At 47.3% G+C, this 17,469-nt stretch overlaps 1 protein-coding gene across 1 annotated transcript; it reads left to right on the plus strand.

The window, feature by feature from the left end:
• Positions 1-4,143: 4,143 nt before the first annotated feature.
• FGF16 (fibroblast growth factor 16) lies at positions 4,144-16,991 on the plus strand. Its single transcript, XM_054076087.1, has 3 exons — positions 4,144-4,585; positions 11,072-11,175; positions 14,347-16,991. The coding sequence occupies exons 1-3, from the start codon at positions 4,159-4,161 to the stop codon at positions 14,590-14,592; spliced, it is 777 nt and encodes a 258-aa protein (XP_053932062.1). The 5' UTR covers positions 4,144-4,158; the 3' UTR covers positions 14,593-16,991.
• The last annotated feature ends 478 nt before the right edge of the window (positions 16,992-17,469 follow it).

A 17,469-nucleotide genomic window follows, 5' to 3' on the forward strand; every position in this document is an offset into this window, starting at 1 on the left:
GTCTAGAGCCTGGAAGAGGTACTTCAAAAGATAATAATAATACTAACTTAAGTAAAAAATAAACAAAGATAAAAAACAGTAAACCATTTTCTTCTCCCCTTCAGAAAATTTATTCTCCCCTTCACAAAAGAGGTTGCCCTACTTATCTGCTGGGAAACCTCAAACATTTCTTGCACATGTGGCACAGATGGTCACCACACAACAAAAGGCAGAAGGGCTGCCCACACGTACATGGAGGACATGTCTGGGATATACAGAAGCTTGGTTAGAGCTACTACTCCAGCAGGGCTGCTATGCACCCAAAATCCCAAGCAAATACAGAAAGCCATCAATATCCTACGAACAACATCTCCTAGTGGAAAAAGAGACTGGGAAAATGGAGATGCCCAGTGACCTTGGCTGTGAGTTTTAATTCATCGGTGTAATTAATTGCTCTGAGATCCCAGGGTGGGAAGTGCTAAGGAAGCAGAGGTATTATTTGTTAAAGCTCAAGACTCTGTTGTTTCTTTATCCTCAGATATTCTTCATGTCCGATTTTTCATTCATAACCATCACTACTTCAAATTTTTTTCAGCCATCTTGATCTTTTCCTTACCAAATGGAATTGCCCCAGGCAGAGGTTATGCAATATCTAGATTTGCTCTTTTCTAATTAATTTACTCCTTTGCCTCTAGTCCTGCTCTTCCATTGATTTTATAGCCGGATGTCAAATGTGGCTGCTCTTCATGAATAGTAAGCATTTTGCAAACGTATACCATTAATATTTTTACTACCTTGCTGAACACACACTTCTACGGTGCATGGGCAGGGGCCTGCAAGGTCTATTTTAGCAAATTGAGTATAAATATCACTGCTAATTCTTCTGTAAACTGAAAGGCAGAGCAGTTTGGCAGTAACCATTCAAGTTCCCAAGGTAGTCAATACAAGCTGTAATCAAAGAATAAACCTGGGGGAACTGCCTGAAATGAAACAAAACAGAGCAAAAACTTAATTCTGTAAGACATTGTGTTCAGTGACACAAATTGTCTGCAAGTTTCTGCCCTCCTTCAAGAAATCACTGAGTGCAGAACCGGTTTCTATATAACACACACAAAAAATCATTAACTATATTTCTTCTTTTGAAGGAGTTATTCTGGCTTTCAGTATCTAAAACACGTATTTTCTTTTCTTCAAACAATACAGGATACAAATCTCTGCTTTTTCCTCAGCTTAGTAAAAACATAAATAAACCAGGAAATTAAAGACCGAAAAAAGAGAAGAGAAAGCTACCTTTTCCGCATCCTGTTGTGCCTAAATAGAACATGTTGTACCAGCCTGTACAACTTCTCAATAAAAGGTATTGCAGACACTTCAAAAGCTGACCATAATCATGAGAGTTAAATGAGGAATGCCAGCTTGGATGGGAGGATTTCACTGCTTTTGTTATACATTAGTTAAGCACACAGGTTTGTGGGTTTTAATTTATCTTGGATTTTACTTTAATGTAATTGAACTTTGTTACCTTTTGCAGTATCCTAAGCGTTCCTCTAAGTGCTGTATGGACTTGGGTTTAACGGTATTTTAACAGACCCAGAGGCTATCGAAGTCAGTGGGAGAAGCCCCTGCTGCATTTGGTTAGTCCTTCCATGCAGAAACTGTTTATTCTTCTCTCTTCTTAATAGCCTGAAGATCAAGCTTCAAATATGTTCAGAAATAAAGTGGCTGCTGTGAATCCAGAGGCAAAGCCCACACTTACTGCAGCAAAACCAGGTTTTACAGTAGAGTACATTTGATTGTAGTAGGATCCATTCACATTATGCAAATTTCATGCATGAAATTCACAGCACTTTGTGGATTATGTCCTTAACAGCAGTTCTGGGTTTGGGGTGTCCCGCCCTTGTGTCCGAGTCCCCTCCTTCCCTCTTGGACCTCTGTCATTTTCACCAAGGCACGGTTTATTCCCATCGCACCTGAGTCTTCCCATAGATGCTACAGAAATAAAATCATGATCTTTGCAGCAGGATGCTTGAACCTCTCTCCATGTAACCACACATGATAAACAAATAGCCAACAAACACACTTCTGTGGGTTTTACTACCTCCAGAGCAGACGTATTGCTATAAAAAAGCGTGGGTTTAGGCTTCACGTGTGAAGTTCTGCATCAAATGCAACCTTTTTACAGTCTGAGCTCTGACAGTAACAACGACCCCAGCCTCCATTTAAAAAACAGATTCCTCACCTGCGGCAGACACGGGTGTGGGTGTTCCACCTCAGAATATCACAATTTCCTTCAGAGCAATGCCTAGACCTGCCAGGAAAGGAGGCTGCATGCCATGGCCCTTTGAACCCCCCGGCTGGTGGGGGATGTGGGGAGAAGCACCTTGCTGTGGGGCAGAGACCCACTGAGGGGAGACCCACTGTGGGGTGGAGAATCACTGAGGGGAGAAATCCTGTGGGGTGGAGAATCACTGAGGGGAGACCCAACGTGGGGAGGAGAATCACTGAGGGGAGACCCACTGTGGGGAGGAGAATCACTGAGGGGAGAAATCCTGTGGGGTGGAAAATCACTGAGGGGAGAAATCCTGTGGGGTGGAAAATCACTGAGGGGAGACCCAACGTGGGGAGGAGAATCACTGAGGGGAGACCCACTACGTGGTGGAGAATCACTGAGGGGAGATCTGCTGAGGGCTGGAGTGCTGTGGGGAGGGCTGCTGAGGGAAGACAACTGCTGTAGGAAGCCTTGCTGAGGAGACAGACCTGCTGTGAGAGGAGAGAAGAACCCCCAGTGAGGGGAGAGACCTCAGCTGAGGCGGAGAGAAGCCCTGCAAGGGGAGAGGAACCCTAGTGAGGGGAGAGACCCCAAGTGAGGGGAAAGGAACCCCGTGAGGGGGGAGAGAAGCCCCATGAGAGGGAGAGACCCCAGCTGAGGGAGAGAGGAACCCCTGTAAGGGGAGAGAGAAGCCTTGTGAGGGGAGAGGAATTCCTGTGAGGGAAGAGACCCCAGTGAAGGGAGAGGAACCCTGTGAGGGGCAGAGAAGCCCTATGAAAGCTGAGATCCGTGTGAGGGGTAGCTGCCCCGGGGTACCCTCCCCGGGGTACCCTCTGCGGGGCGATCTCCTGTGGGAGCCCCCCCCGTCCCCGCTGCCGGACCCCCTGACGCCCCCTGAGGGGCTCGAGCGGTTCCCCAGCTCGGGCGGCTCCAGCAGCGGAGAGGGCGGGGGGCGCTTGGGAACAGTTTTTGGGGGGTCGCCCGTGATTCTTTCCGTTCCCTCGCTTCAGGGAGGCGAGCGGCAGCGCCGCCTGGCGGGCATGGGGGAGCCTCCATCCCTGTTTGTGCCTCCCCGCCTGTCGGCAGCGCCCGCAGCTGCCGTGCCCGATACGAGCCGAGCGCGGAAACACCTGTTTCCAACATGGGGACGGTGGGGAGGGAGCCTCCCTCGCCGCCTGCGAACCCGGCGGGATCGCTTCTCAGAGAGAGAAAAAAAAAAAACCATCGCTTTCAGCTTTTACACATTCCTCTGGGAAAAAAAAAAAAAAAAGGCGTCTTGAGGGCTTGTCTCTTGGAAGGGGCAACGGGGCTGGAGCACAGGGGGTCTAAGAGAGGCTGAGGGAATGGGGGTGTTTAGGCTGGAGGAGGAAGAGGGGAGACCCCATCGCTGTCTGCAGCTGCTGGAGAGGAGGTTGTGGAGGGGTGGCTGTTGGGCTCTTTTCCCGAGGAACAAGTGATAGGACCAGAGGAAACAGCCTCGAGTTGTGCCAGGGGAGATATAGGTTGGATATCAGGAAATATTCCTTCTCGGCAGGGGTTCTCGGCACTGGCACGGCTGCCCGGGGCAGTGGTGGAGCCCCCACCCCTCGAGGGCTTTGAGAGCCGGGCGGGCTCGGGGATGTGGTTTAATAACGCACAGGTACGGCTGGACTCGAGGATCTCAAAGGTCTTTTTCCAACCAAACCATTCTATGATTCTCACGTGTTATTTTTCCACCGTTTGGGGGGATCGAGCCAGCCCGACCCGGCTCCGTTCTGCCTCGCTGCGATGCGTAGCTTTTTCCTCCCTTTTCTTTTTTTTTTTCATAATAAAAGAGGGAGTGAAGCCGGGGTGGGTTTACACACACACGGCCTGGATCAGAGAAAAACGGGGGGGAGGGGAAAAAAAAAAAAAAGCCGTAGCCAAAGGGGATGCCAGCGAGGTGTGGCTTGCATTTAAATATCCAATATGTCAATGTAAGGGGAGTGCGTACGTATATAAAGTGCAGTTGGCGGCCGGGCGCGGGACACATCCCGGCATGGGAGGCGCGGGGCAGCAGCGCGGGGCCGGGCTCTGAGGGGCTCTGCGCCCCCATGGCCGAGGTGGGCGGCTTCCTGGGCGCGCTGGACCCCGAGCTGCACGGCTTCCCCCCCGCGCTGCCCCTCGCCGACTCGCCCGGCTTCCTCAACGAGCGGCTGGGGCAGATCGAGGGGAGGCTGCAGCGGGGCTCCCCCACCGACTTCGCGCACCTCAAGGGCATCCTGCGGCGCCGGCAGCTCTACTGCCGCACCGGGTTCCACCTGGAGATCTTCCCCAACGGCACGGTGCACGGCACCCGACAGGACCACAGCCGCTTCGGTAAGCGCCGCGCCGGCAGGTGCCCCCTTACCCCGCTCCTAGAAACCATCCCCGGGCGGATAGAGAACCAGAGAATCATAGAATCACCAGGTTGGAAAAGACCTCTTGGATCATCGAGTCCAACCAACTATGGTTTAGTCTGCCTCTAAACCATATCCTTACGTACCTCATTTACCCGTCTTTTAAATCTCTCCAGGGATGGTGACTCCACCACCTCCCTGGGCAGCCTCTGCCAGGGCCCCATCACCCCTTCTGCGAAAAATTTTTTCCTGCTATCCAGCCTGAACCTCCCCCGGTACAGCTTGAGGCTGTTCCCCCTTATCCCGTCACCTGTCGCGTGGGAGAAGAGCCCAGCACCCTCCTCTCTATAACCTCCTTTCAGGTAGTTGTAGAGAGCAATAAGGTCTCCCCTCAGCCTCCTCATCTCAAAGCTATAAATAAGGATATAATTAAGGCTCCTAAACAAATGCGCTCACTCCACAGTGATGCAGGGAGGTTTATGTCCAATTTCCTACTCTCCCGGCACTTGGCCTTTCTGCAGGTGCACAAAAACATGCCTTAGAGGAGGAAAGAAAATGAAATCAAAAAAAAGAAAATTTTATTAAAAAGGGTGTTGGGGAGGTGGCTGGCTCTGGCTGTGCCTCTGAAGTTAGCGGGGAGGAGGGAAAAGAAAGGAGAAAGCATGCTGGAAAAAGAAATTCCTAGGTCTTTGAGGGCTGGGGATTCATTTGGGTTTTGGCCTCCACAGATATTTGGGAGCTGATTTACTTGCCTGAATTTCATTAGAAGAGCGTCTTCCCCAAAGTGGGCAGGGATCAGTTGGCTGGATGGGTGTCAGAAGTTCGATTTGGGAGGTTGTTGGAAAGGAAGTGGGAAGCTGAAAAGGGGGAAACGCTTAGGGGATCTCAGAGAGAGAGGAGAAGGTGGAACAATAGGTAAAGCAGTGTGGATTTACCTTGCTGCCCCGGATACAGCAGGAAGACTGCAGTGCCCGTATCAGTGTCACACCAGAACAGGGATCTCTAATGAGACTATATGTAATCTTCAAAAAATGCATCCCAAGCCACAGGCGAAGAAGTACAGTAAGTTTGAGCACAGCTATGAAAAATTCCCACTCCTTCAACATCTGGTGCAGGTGTCTGCGTAAGCTATCAACAGGTCCCATGCCAGTGATCTCAGCTATGTTGTCAACAGGTTGCTAGAAGTGCTCGCAAGACTTTTTATAGTTTTCAAGTGATTTAACTCCTCCGTGAAAGAAATTCTTTTTTCTTTTTCCTTTATTTGTTTGCAGCCACTACTTTCTGACACTTCAGAACGCTGCTGCTGCTGCTATTGTTGGTATTGTAAGGCAGGTTTTTGGAACAATTGGAGAAGCTTATCTCCAAACTGTGCTTTCTATAAACACCAGGTGTGTGCATAGTATGTCCCTGCTTAAGACAACAAGAAAGTCATAACCTGGGGGTCAGAGTCAGGTACTAATATGCTCAAGGGGCAAGCGTTCTTTAATTACCTCCCAAAAGACACTCATCTTTTAACCTTTTGTGCTGCAATACATGATGAGTTTCCACGTTAAAAGAAACTGAAAGCAAACCCATTGCATGTGTTTGGGTTTAGTTCAATCTGCCACGTAGTATTTCTGTCAGTTCTTTTTACTTATTCTTTATACAAGTAAACAGCCAGTTTCAAATGGCAGCATTTGTTGCATTTTTTATGAAGGCTGAGTAAAATAAGTGTGTTTCCAAACAAACTTTGGAAAAAAGTGTTGAACGGGCTAAAACTTTTCATGAATTTTGCACGCTTAAGCTTTAGTCACACAGTGCATTCAATAAATCGAAATACTGGCATTCCCTAAGTGTTTTAGCAGTCAGCATCCAGCTACATAAACTAGACCAGACTTCAGATATAAAATATTATAGTTCTCTGCTTCAGGGTTTTCCCAGAGGCAGTGTAAAATAAATAGCTATTTGTTGTAATTGCACGACAAAGCCCTGAAGGATTAGACTGGAATCCTTGTGTTCAGATAAAGTTGGACTAAACTTTGCTTCAGCAGAGACTCAAAGCAATAACGTATTGGCACACAGTGTTCACCATCTGCATTCAGTAGCCATGAATATTTATATTCCAGTGTTACTGGTATGGTTTGTATTAGGATGTCATGTATCGATGCATTCCTAAATTTTGCATGCAGCAGTCAGAAAGCAGTAACTTATTACAAAAATAGGCAGCCTGGGTGATTCCGGGGAGCTACAAAACTACGTTGAGGAATACAGAGCTAGATGAGGGTTTCAGGGTAGCAGTTTAAAGCTGCCTTCAATCCAGGGGCATCTGGGGAAATACTTAGAAATCCAGTATGGTGGTTTGGTAGATCAAGCCCACATGGCTAGGAAGGTGCTCCCTGATATCATGAGCAGATCATTCGTGCACTCCATGAAGCTGCAGATGGGATGTAGGGTGGAACCAGACTTTGCATCCCTGTCTCTTAATACTGGAAGGGGTTCAGGAAAAGATGGACAATTTCTGCACCCTCCCATGCACAGCCTTTCCAAAAGCTACCAGATGTGCGAGACATCCTGGTCTTCCAGAGAAGAAGAAAAAGAGCCAAAACTGAGATGATGCAGAACAGAGTACTGAGGTCCTAATGACGAGGGTTGAAGGGAGAGATTCTTTTGTAACACAGCATTCAGGAGATGTGGCCACAGGACACAGGGGAGGTGGCAGCACCCACACTGCCAGAGCAATCACAGTGACTGTTCCCTCTCATCTGTCAAGGACTGGAACATTCCTAAATAACACCTGTCTTTTGGAATGTGATATTTTATACTTGTAAAAATACAACTCATGGAAGAACAATGGGGTGCAGCTTATTTTTCCTAGAGGAGGCTTAACACAAAAGTCAGTGAAGCTCTCCAGGACTGTTGGAAGAAAGCTCGTTGTCTCGCTAGAGAAGCACCCAAATTCACCCTCTGAACAGGCAGCACCACCTAAGTCATCGCAGGAAGAACAAAATGCTTTCAAAAATTTATCTGTTTTCACTGCATCTGCTAAGAGCCTTCCTGTACAAAAGAAAAAAAAAAAAATGAAGGATAGTCAAAATCCAAAGGGGGTTTGGACTGGCATTAGCACCCCTACGAGAAACCTTCTGAGAATGAAACTGAGAGGAATTTATCAGGAAAATCCCTGACAGGAAAAATTGCACCTTTTCTGTCTCATGTCTGTTTTACAGCAGCATCAAACGAGTCGACACCCACAGTGCTACTCTTAACTGCAAGCAAGGAGAGAGAAAGGTCTTGAGTTTTTACTGCAGGCTGATGTAGGCAGTGAATGAAGCTCTGCTCGATTACAAACCTGCCAGTGGATCTGTAACACGGTCTCCCAGAGAAGCTGATGAAACCTCTAGAGAAGGTTTTGTTTTAGATTTTGATATTCAGGCCATAGTGCACCTGTTGCTGAACAGTTGTTGAGTTTTGTAGCCGAAGCTTTAGGTTTGTAGCCATTAATACAACATCTGATGTTTCTGTATCCCTGCTCCTGAATACAGTCATGTAAGAAGAGACAGGTGCAAGGAGCTGAATTGTTCTTTCAGGGGTGGTTTAAAGTAAGGCGAGAGTGTGTGGGTCTGGCCATGGCAAAGCTCAAGAGATTATTCAGTGCTTTGGTGGTAAATGAATCCAGTTTGAGTCTTAATCAAATCTCTCCAAATATTATATAGAGCAGCTCAAGGAACAAGCAGAATTACTAATCAAAGCAAGAAAAAAGAGGCAAGTCCTGGGGGAATGAAAAAAGAAAAAGGAAAAGGAAAAAAAAGCATATTCTACCACGAAAACACACCACTACAACTGGAAAGAAAATTCTTGAGCTGGCCCCAGTGGCTGCCGCTCCCTGTGCTGCTGGAGATCAGATGTACGAAGCTGCAATTTTGTCTAGCAATTGGAGTGAGTTAAGGACAGGATGGATATCCGCCCACATTTTTCCAGCCTTCACTCTGTCTCCTGACTTTTGTGGGTTTAAGTTACGTTCTTAATGCTGTTTCAACATAGTTGTCTTCTCTGCATGTCTCTTAAGTGCCACTTGAAGATCACAAAAGGGAAATATTGCAAGGGACATTGTCAGATGAGATTGTCATGGGCACACGTTGAAGAGACTTCATTTGCAAAACCAGCAAGTGTTGTCCCAGCCTGCACCAGGCGAGGGGTGTCTTACCCACCTGCTCAGAGAAGTGGGACGCTAATGCTGCTTCTTGGTTGCTCCTTAACAGATCTTAGGAGATGGGGCTTCACATGGCACGTAAAGAGTGTGCGTGTGCGTATACTCAAGGAAGGCTCTTTGTTTCCTTACCTCTGACATCACTTAGTTTCTAAATGGGACCTCAGCATTTTCCTGGTTCTTAGGGGTGACAGAAAACAAATCAATTAGAAAGAAATATGCTAGTGCTGAGGCCTGTGTTTGTACCTATAGGAAGGGCCATCTACTGCTCTATGATTATCAGGTATTTCTCACTTGAACATCCACTTGTCTCCAGCCTGAGAAAGACTCCCCAGTTTCTGGGTATCTCTGTGCTCATTTCTTCCTGTGTTTATTTTTGCACTCTCTAGTTGTCAGTCATCCTTTCCTCCCTGCTTTTGAACAGTGGCTGTCATCATTTCTGTCCTGCAGGTGGGAAAGTAGAAGCACCCAGCAGTTCAGTAACTCCCTCCACAGGTCAGAACCAGTGGGTAGCAGAGGCTGAAGACCAACCTCCTCATCTTCTTCCCTCCCTGTTTGTGCTTCTTTTCAGATAAGAAACCACAATAACTACTGGGGAATGGGCGAAGCGCAGTCAGGGTCCTGGTTCACCTCCCTAGCTAGGGAAGGCTGTTTTCCCTTCCCTGCCAGCTTCTGGCATGTCTGAAGGCAATATGTGTTCCCGGGCTGGGGCTTGTAGCTGGCCATACTTCAGCCTGGAAAATGTCTGCACTGGCCTATAAAGCATGTTTTCTGTCTTTTGCTTTGTCTTGAGCAATTGCAGCTCCCTAGTCCAGATTTCATTTCCGCCCCCCCCCCCCCCGCCCCAGCACCTGTTGGCTGCAGGGAAGGCTGGATTCAACACTTGAGCCCCAAAGCAGGCAGTGCAAAAGGAGGATAAAAAGGTCTGATAAGGTAAAAAGACTCATTCTTGCACGCAGCTTAGTGGCCAGCACTTGACCGATGAGTCTGTTGAGCAAAGGAGGATAGAGGTGTCCATTGCTGTCTATCTGTCCTATATTTAGGCAGTGATGCAGTTATCCTCTGAGAATTATCACATCCACGCCTGGCTGAGCAGAAGACACATAACCCAGGCTGAAGGGTGACTAGGAGCTGTGACTGCCACTGAAGTCAGCTGGCTCAGGTGGCCGCTTGTCATGCCATGATTTGACTCAAGGCATACATATAAGAGGAGCTCTGGGAGGTAACCTGATCAGAGTGGCAATTGCTCAGGACTGGATGTTTTGGGAGCTATATTAAGAGGCCTGGAGCCATGGTAAAGGTTAGAGCAACTATGTCCTCCTTTCAGTGGAGAGATCTTGTCCAGTCATTAGATGGGATGGTGAAAACCCTCTTCCTTCCTCTGCTGCTACCTCCGGGCTAATTAATTCAGCACTGGACACAGGCAGAGACTGCCTACGACCTTTAGCTAGGGAGCGAGTGATATCCAGAGTCTAATTGTACCAAAATAATGCCTTCAAGAAGTTTCCTGTGAAAATGGAAAGTCTCCACCACTTGTGATGTTGGCTTTGTTCAAACCAGTTAAAAATGCACCAACTTGGGGCTGTTCGTTTTCAAATGCTTCACCAAGGGTTCTCCTATTAAAAGTCTTTTTTCCACCAAAACAGCTGCCATCCCCCTTTCCAGCAGTGAGGGTGCAGCAGGCAGCACAGCAGATCCTGCTAATTTCTTCACCAGAGGAAATGAGACTGCCCACTATTTAAAGTGTCCGACACCATCATTGTAGGCTGAAGCCCACTATTGCTCTTGTGGGGCTGGGAATGGCTGGGCAGATGCTGCTGAATCAGGAACGGGCTGGCAAGAGGCTGGGGCAGGCAGCAGGACTTATGGGATGGGAGGAGTTTCTGGCAGTGATGGTGGCAGGGGGTGGCTGCGAAGGAAGGACTGAAGCCTTCTGAAGTTTCTAGTGGGCCAGGCACAAGTTTCTACATCTGTCCTCTTGGTGGTAATTAGAAAGAAACCCAACCAAACAAAAACCAACAAAACCTAGCAAATCTTTTCTCATTAACAAAGGTAATTCCTCTTGGGCAAGTCAAATTCACAGTGCTGGGGAGGAGCCTAGATTAGAAATCAGAAGATTGCACGCATAAGGGACTATGGGTTGAAGAACTGTGTTGCTATGAGTAAGGAAGACAGGGTCTGTAGCAAGTTCCACAGGGATTGGGAAAGGCTGGTTCATGTTTGTCATCAGAACCTGGTGTCGCTTTTATTCTCTGTATGATTTGGACTTCTCTTCTGTTTTAGGGATTCTGGAGTTTATTAGCCTGGCAGTGGGACTGGTGAGCATCCGTGGGGTGGACTCAGGACTCTACCTCGGCATGAATGAGAGAGGCGAGCTGTATGGGTCGGTAAGTTTAAGGATTTGTGCTGATTGCTCCACCATATAACAAACTGGTTATGCAAACTGGCTGCAGGGCCTCATCAGTGTCATGAGCTGTGTCAGTTTCAGGCCTCTAAAGTCCTTGGGGTCCCAGATACCTCCATCCTACTCATGATGCCATTGTTGTTACAACAGAAATAGGGCTGCAAGTAGAGGATACACTGGTGCAGCAGGAGCCCACTGCAGTACCCAGCCTGCAAACACCGCTCTTAACAACTGGGTCACAACACAGGTCTAAATAATTAGGCAGAGTTGCTTCCTGCAGCTTAATTTAACTCATTCCTTAATTATTTAACTCAACACAAAATAAAATAGCTATTTTAAGTTAGATAGAAGAATCACCTCTCTTTTAAAAATTAATTGCATTTCTCAGACCCATTTTTAAGTTTCCTTTTCTGCAGCTGCTGTGCTTCACTGGTGTTTCAGATGCCCCATTGCCTTTAATTCAACCTATCACCTGTGCCTCTTTCTAGATCACAGCACCACCCTGTGTGAGGATACAGATTTTCAATCACAGGGATCACAGTAAATTTAAAATTAAATAAAAGAAACCAGTTTTAAACCAAAGCAGAAGGCACATACTTCCTCTAACCAAATCAGATCAGTACCATATAGTAGAAACTTAAACTCATGTACTCTGCACATAGAGAATCCTTCAGAAAACCATTGCTTACCAAACACCAACAGTAACCACAAGTATCTATCATCTTTTCTTCTGCTGTTCCTGGACTATCACAGACCCTTTCACTTATAAAGATGCAGTTACTGATGTTTATAGGAGATAATCAAATACTAGCATGCACTGATAACCACTTTTGTCCCACTTCATTTCGGTGATAACAGAAAGTTAAATGCGGAGACAGAGGTTGGATTGCAAATCTCCAAGACAGATAAAGAGTAAAGTCACTGGGATTCCGTAGAACACAAAAAGATCTTAAAGTGCTCTTCATAAAGGTCTCCACCCGCGCAACAGCACCTCTCTTTTCAGCAAGTTTATTATTTCCCTCTGTGCTAATTTTGCCTGAGCTGTGTGTTGATATAGCCTGAGCCAGCCATCCCCACAGTGACACGTGGAGTCCCCTCAGGACAGGCAGTTTTTCTGCCTGTCCTGCTTAACCTCAGGCCATCATTTCTGTTAAGCTTTCCACAGATTTCAGAAACTTAAATACTTAAAGCAGCAAAAGTCGCAAGCAGCACCTTGCGTGCTGCCTGTATGGTATAGGGCTCACTGGGGACTTCTCAGGGCTTGGAAGGAAATAAATCACCCCTTGTGCTGATTTTAATCACACCTTGCACCACAGACTCTCCAAACATTCAACAAACACTGTACCTCCAAACAGCACAGTGAAGAGCAGGTAAACTAAGGCAAACCAGCAGCACGTGAGTTGAGCTGGTCAGCAGTTTCCAACCTATTCTGAGTAGATGGAATCCTAGGGGAAGAAAAAAAAATAACCTGTATTTATTGATGGTACTGGGAAGAGAAACCCATGGCTCCCAATTCCCCAGATCTCAGACGGCACGGGCTGTGGCGTAGGCTTTTGGAGGGCTCACAACTCACCTCAGGGTTTATTTAATTAGCAGCAAAACATTCAAAACAGGTTCTGACTGCAGGTGAGCTCCTAACCCGTGTTACAAAACATCTACTGCAGGCAATAACATTTACTTAGCACTCTGTGTGCTGTAGATAAGACACATTCCCTACCCAAATAGTTTACAGTGTGGGTACAGTGTTTATAATATTATAGCATCCTATATTTGCAGTCTGCCTTTCATCTGCAAGGACTCCCACACCCCCCAGAAATCCCCTGTGGGATGGGATAGCAGGACCCTCTGCAACACAGCCTGGTGACACTGGCAAAGCCACTTATGTCCTCACTGTGGGTGGGCACAGGAGAGATGGGAGGGAGAGGGAAGGAGTGATGGGCATGAACAGAAAAGCCACCATTGAACAACCACTGGCCCAACGCAGGATGTGCCAGCCACGGGCACATGGCACACACATGCCATGGGCTGGCACACACTCATCACATCATATAAGTGTTTCAGTTTGGAAAGACCTTCAAGATCATCGAGTCCAACTCTTAACCTAACACTGCCAAGTCCACCACTGAACCGTGTTCTGAAGTGCCACATCCACACATCTTTTAAACACCTCCAGGGATGGTGAATCCACCACTCCCCTGGGCAGCTGTTCAAGTGCTTGACTACCCTATCAGTGAAGAATTTTTTCCTACTATCCAATCTGAACCTCCCCTGGCACAACTTGGCACAACTAGAGGCCATTTGTCCTCATCCTGTCACTTATTATGTGGGAGAAGAGACCAGCACTCACCTCACTACAACCTTGATTCAGGGAGCTGCAGAGAGCAATGAGGTCTCCCTTCAGCCTCCTTTTCTCCAGGCTAAACAAGCCCAGTTTCCTTAGCCACTCGCCATAACCCCATGCTCCAGACCCTTCCCCAGCTCTATTCCCCTTCTCTGGATGTGCTTCAGCCCCTTAACATCCTTCTTGTAGCAAGGAGCCAAAACTGAACCCAGGATTCGAGGTGCAGCCTCATCAACGCTGAATACATCACCTATCACTGCTGTAAATCTTCCCTAAGGTTAGACATCCCTGGAGCAGTGCTTCCATCCAGACCTCCCGGGGTCTTATTATGGCCTCACATCACAGCTATCTGGCACTTCAGAAGATGAAAGGCCGGAGGAACGCTTTCATTCACATTGCAGTGTATACTATTATGTGCCTCGAACTTTCAAAGCATGGCCACCCCAGCAGGCTCAAAACTCATGGTCCAATCATAGAGACCTGGCTGTCAGGTTTAGAGTTTTGCTACATTCCTGTTTGATTATTTTATGGGGCACCTTTGCAAAATGCACACCCACCTTCTTCTCCTCCTTTTGTCTCCTCTCTCTCCTTCAACTTAAGAAGTCTTCAGGTCCTGGCTTGTAGGGCTTGTGCCCGTTTTCAGCTGTTACTCGGGGGAAACATGCCTGGCAGTACAGTCCCCATCCTCCTAGGAGCCAGGAGAAGGTAGCTGGGAGAATTATAGGAAAATGAAGTGAAGGAAGAAAAAAAAGATTTCTCGTTTTATTTTTTGACATAAATGTCTTTTTCTTCCCTACCTCTGCCCCAATGCAGAAGAAGCTCACACGGGAGTGCGTTTTCCGAGAGCAGTTTGAAGAGAACTGGTATAATACATACGCCTCCACCCTGTACAAGCATCCTGACTCGGAGAGGCATTACTACGTGGCTCTGAACAAGGACGGCTCCCCCCGTGAGGGGTACAGGACTAAGAGACATCAGAAATTCACTCATTTTTTACCCAGACCTGTGGACCCTGCCAAAATACCTGCAATGTACAGAGACCTCTTCCACTACAGGTGATGTTTCTTGCAGCTGCCCCGTCAGTGTACATACTTGGGCTCCCAAGCTTTTTCCCAGAGCACTATACTAGTAGTCATTCCATCACTCCTGTAAGCATAGATGACATAGGAAAGCACTTACATTGAATTCAGACACTGCTGTTCCTCCTTGTTTCAAGCGTATATCGAACCCGAGTTATTTATGGGCGTGGGGGTAGGGGAAGGGAGGGAACCCTACATATAATCACTCGTTTTTGTTCACTTACTTTTACCCGGTGGCTACAAGAGAGGCCAAATATTCAGTGTTATGGTTGTTTAAAGGAACAAGCAGGCGAGCAAACCTGATCACCAGGGCTTGGCGGGGGTGGGAGGAAGGGGGGTGGAACTAAAAATGAAGAAGAGGAAAGTAAACAAAAGACCACAGAACTGCTGGGCATGCTGCTGCTAAGCTTGAGATGGTTTCCTGTGAAGAAAAAGCCTTTTGAATGGTACCGTGCCTAAGCAGCCCGGGAGTTTGCCACAGGGACGATGCTACGTGGACTGGTCCTGATGTGTGAGGGTTTTCCTGCTGTTGGGGTGGGAATGGGGCGAGGAACATTATTCAGATGTAAGCATGGATACTGTGCATAAGGACAGAACTATTTATAAAATGTATATTATATTTATTTTATATATTTATTTATTTCAAAATAATTTTATTTTTAATGAGAGATGCTATGACCAGATTTTCATCAGGAAGAATAAGGTCCTATTGAAACAGGAAAAAAAAAATGAGATTTAAGAGCTTATTGGCAATAAAATTGTCTTTATATTGTAGTTTTCTTGCTAGCCCTTTTTTTTGGCACTCTTTACCAATTAACACAGTATTTCCTCACCAATATGAATATTAAGACCGTTTCTAAAAAGGCTTCGTATGGTAAAGATAAATTACCTTAATCTAAAACTCTTGTACAAGAATGACATTGAATTATATCTGGAATGGACTTCGGAATCGTGACCCTACTGAAATGACCAGCTGGGTGTCCAATGAGCCATCATTTCCAAGGACTGCAAATCCAGCTCTCTCCTTTCCTCTGATATGAGCAAAATAGATCCTGGGGCTATGCCAAGCACCAGCCACGGCTCACCTTTTGTAGCCATTGGATGGGACTGCCCTGGGATGTGCATCACCATTGCTGTGCAGGAGGAACCTTGTGGGCACAGTCGGCATCCTCGAGGTTTCCCTCGCCCCTGCGGCCCTGCCAGCCTGGGAAGTGACGGCACAGCTCTTGGTGGGAGTCATTGGCAGATGAAACACTTCAACACGTGATGTAGTCACTGCGGATTAACCATCCTGTCAAAAATCAGATGGAGAAACATTTGGAGCATCTGCTGAGCATTTGGATGGACCTATCATTCCTACAACAAAACCACCACATCTCACACGAGACTTACCTGAAGCATCATGGAAAATCAATAAAATTGAAAGCCCAAAAGCAATTTTAAAAACTCTTCATTTTCGAGCAAGTACCGTGGATGAAAATCATCCCTGCAGGCAGTGCTTGAACAGTCACAGCTGCATGGCATTTTCCTCTAGAGAAGCTGCCCGGTCACGCAGTCCCATCACCTTTCCTCTACCCACGGCAACTCCTGCGTCTCACTGGGCTCAGCCAAACCTGCCAGTGTTTCAACAGTCCCGAGCCAGCCCCACGTTCCCACCCACCGCTGGTGCTGTGGTGGAGAGCCACAGCCCTTCTCCAGTCAGGGGAGGGGGCTGGGGACCAGGCTGGGGATGCTCATGGTGGAGGCTTTGCGCTGCAGCTCACCTGAGTAACCAGCACAGCCCTGGGTGACGCTTGGCCACAGGTCTGCCCTCGCTGCCTGCTTGGGCTGCTGCAAAACTGCAGGAGAAACTTCCAGGAATTATCCTGGTTAATTTTTTTCTCTTGTGATCAGGAGAGACGTATTTTAGTACATGGTGGGAGCGGGAGCATGTTGTATGCCTGTACATCCAACTTTGCAGCATGGATGAGAACTTGGTATGAAATGTTGTTCTGTGTAGCTTGCAAAAATCCGTACCGATACAGATGGGATGGCTTTGAGTAGGAGTCTTCTGTATCACAATTGCATTTTCACAGTATCATTTCTCAGCCTTCCCCCTGCAAAGCAGTTGAGGTAAAAATCTCAGCTCCTTTGGCTTTCATCCATGAATTCCCAGAACAATTTCACGGATCTAGGGATGGTCCACACCACCTTCTTCACAAGCTGCGCCACCAATGGAGCAGCAGCCCTGGTGCCCAGCTCCATTCCCAGACACCTCTTGCCCTCTGGGCCACCTCCTACATCCCTTCGCTGTCCCGGTCGCTCTTGCACCAGGCACAGCAACCACCAGACGATGGGATGTGGATCACATCGAGGAGATTACAGGAGCTTTACCTTGAATGATCCAGACATGAAGGAATTTAATCTTGTGTTTGAAATAAAAAGTGTTTATTCACCTTATTCCTCTGAGTCACTGCTGAAACATCTCATCCTCAGCCACCACATCAGGAGCACAATTGCTCCTGAACAGTGTCCCAGCATGCACTTTTGACCTTCCTCTGCATGAAGGGAAACCCCTCAGACCTCAAGCTTCACTATGCTCCTGAGATGATCCTGCCTCCTTCCAGCCAGGGCTTTCCATTGCGCTTGAAGATAAATCTAGTGGTTAAAAGCCTGCTTCTCTTTAAAATGAAAGTCAAAACCTGATCGCAGCAATGCCAAGGATGTTTTTCACCCACTCGAAGGGAGCTGATTCAGCCTGTGGGAGCAATGGACTCGTTTGTCTGATACTCAAATTGAGAGCAGCTCCTGCTGCCAAGGGACGTGCAGAAGTGAGGGATGGTGTAAAACACCTTTACAGAATCTGGGTTCAAAAATA

This window comes from Cuculus canorus, chromosome 10 (genome assembly GCF_017976375.1).
Source record: "Cuculus canorus isolate bCucCan1 chromosome 10, bCucCan1.pri, whole genome shotgun sequence".
In the NCBI taxonomy this organism is placed as follows: Eukaryota; Metazoa; Chordata; class Aves; order Cuculiformes; family Cuculidae; genus Cuculus; species Cuculus canorus.

What these genes read in the sequence shown, in the direction of transcription:
- FGF16 (XM_054076087.1), top strand. Translation starts at nt 4,159, where the DNA reads ATGCCAGCGAGGTGTGGCTTGCATTTAAATATCCAATATGTCAATGTA. An exon ending in ACAGGACCACAGCCGCTTCG is followed by an intron (nt 4,586 to 11,071) that starts GTAAGCGCCGCG and finishes CTTCTGTTTTAG; the next exon opens with GGATTCTGGAGTTTATTAGC. An exon ending in GAGGCGAGCTGTATGGGTCG is followed by an intron (nt 11,176 to 14,346) that starts GTAAGTTTAAGG and finishes GCCCCAATGCAG; the next exon opens with AAGAAGCTCACACGGGAGTG.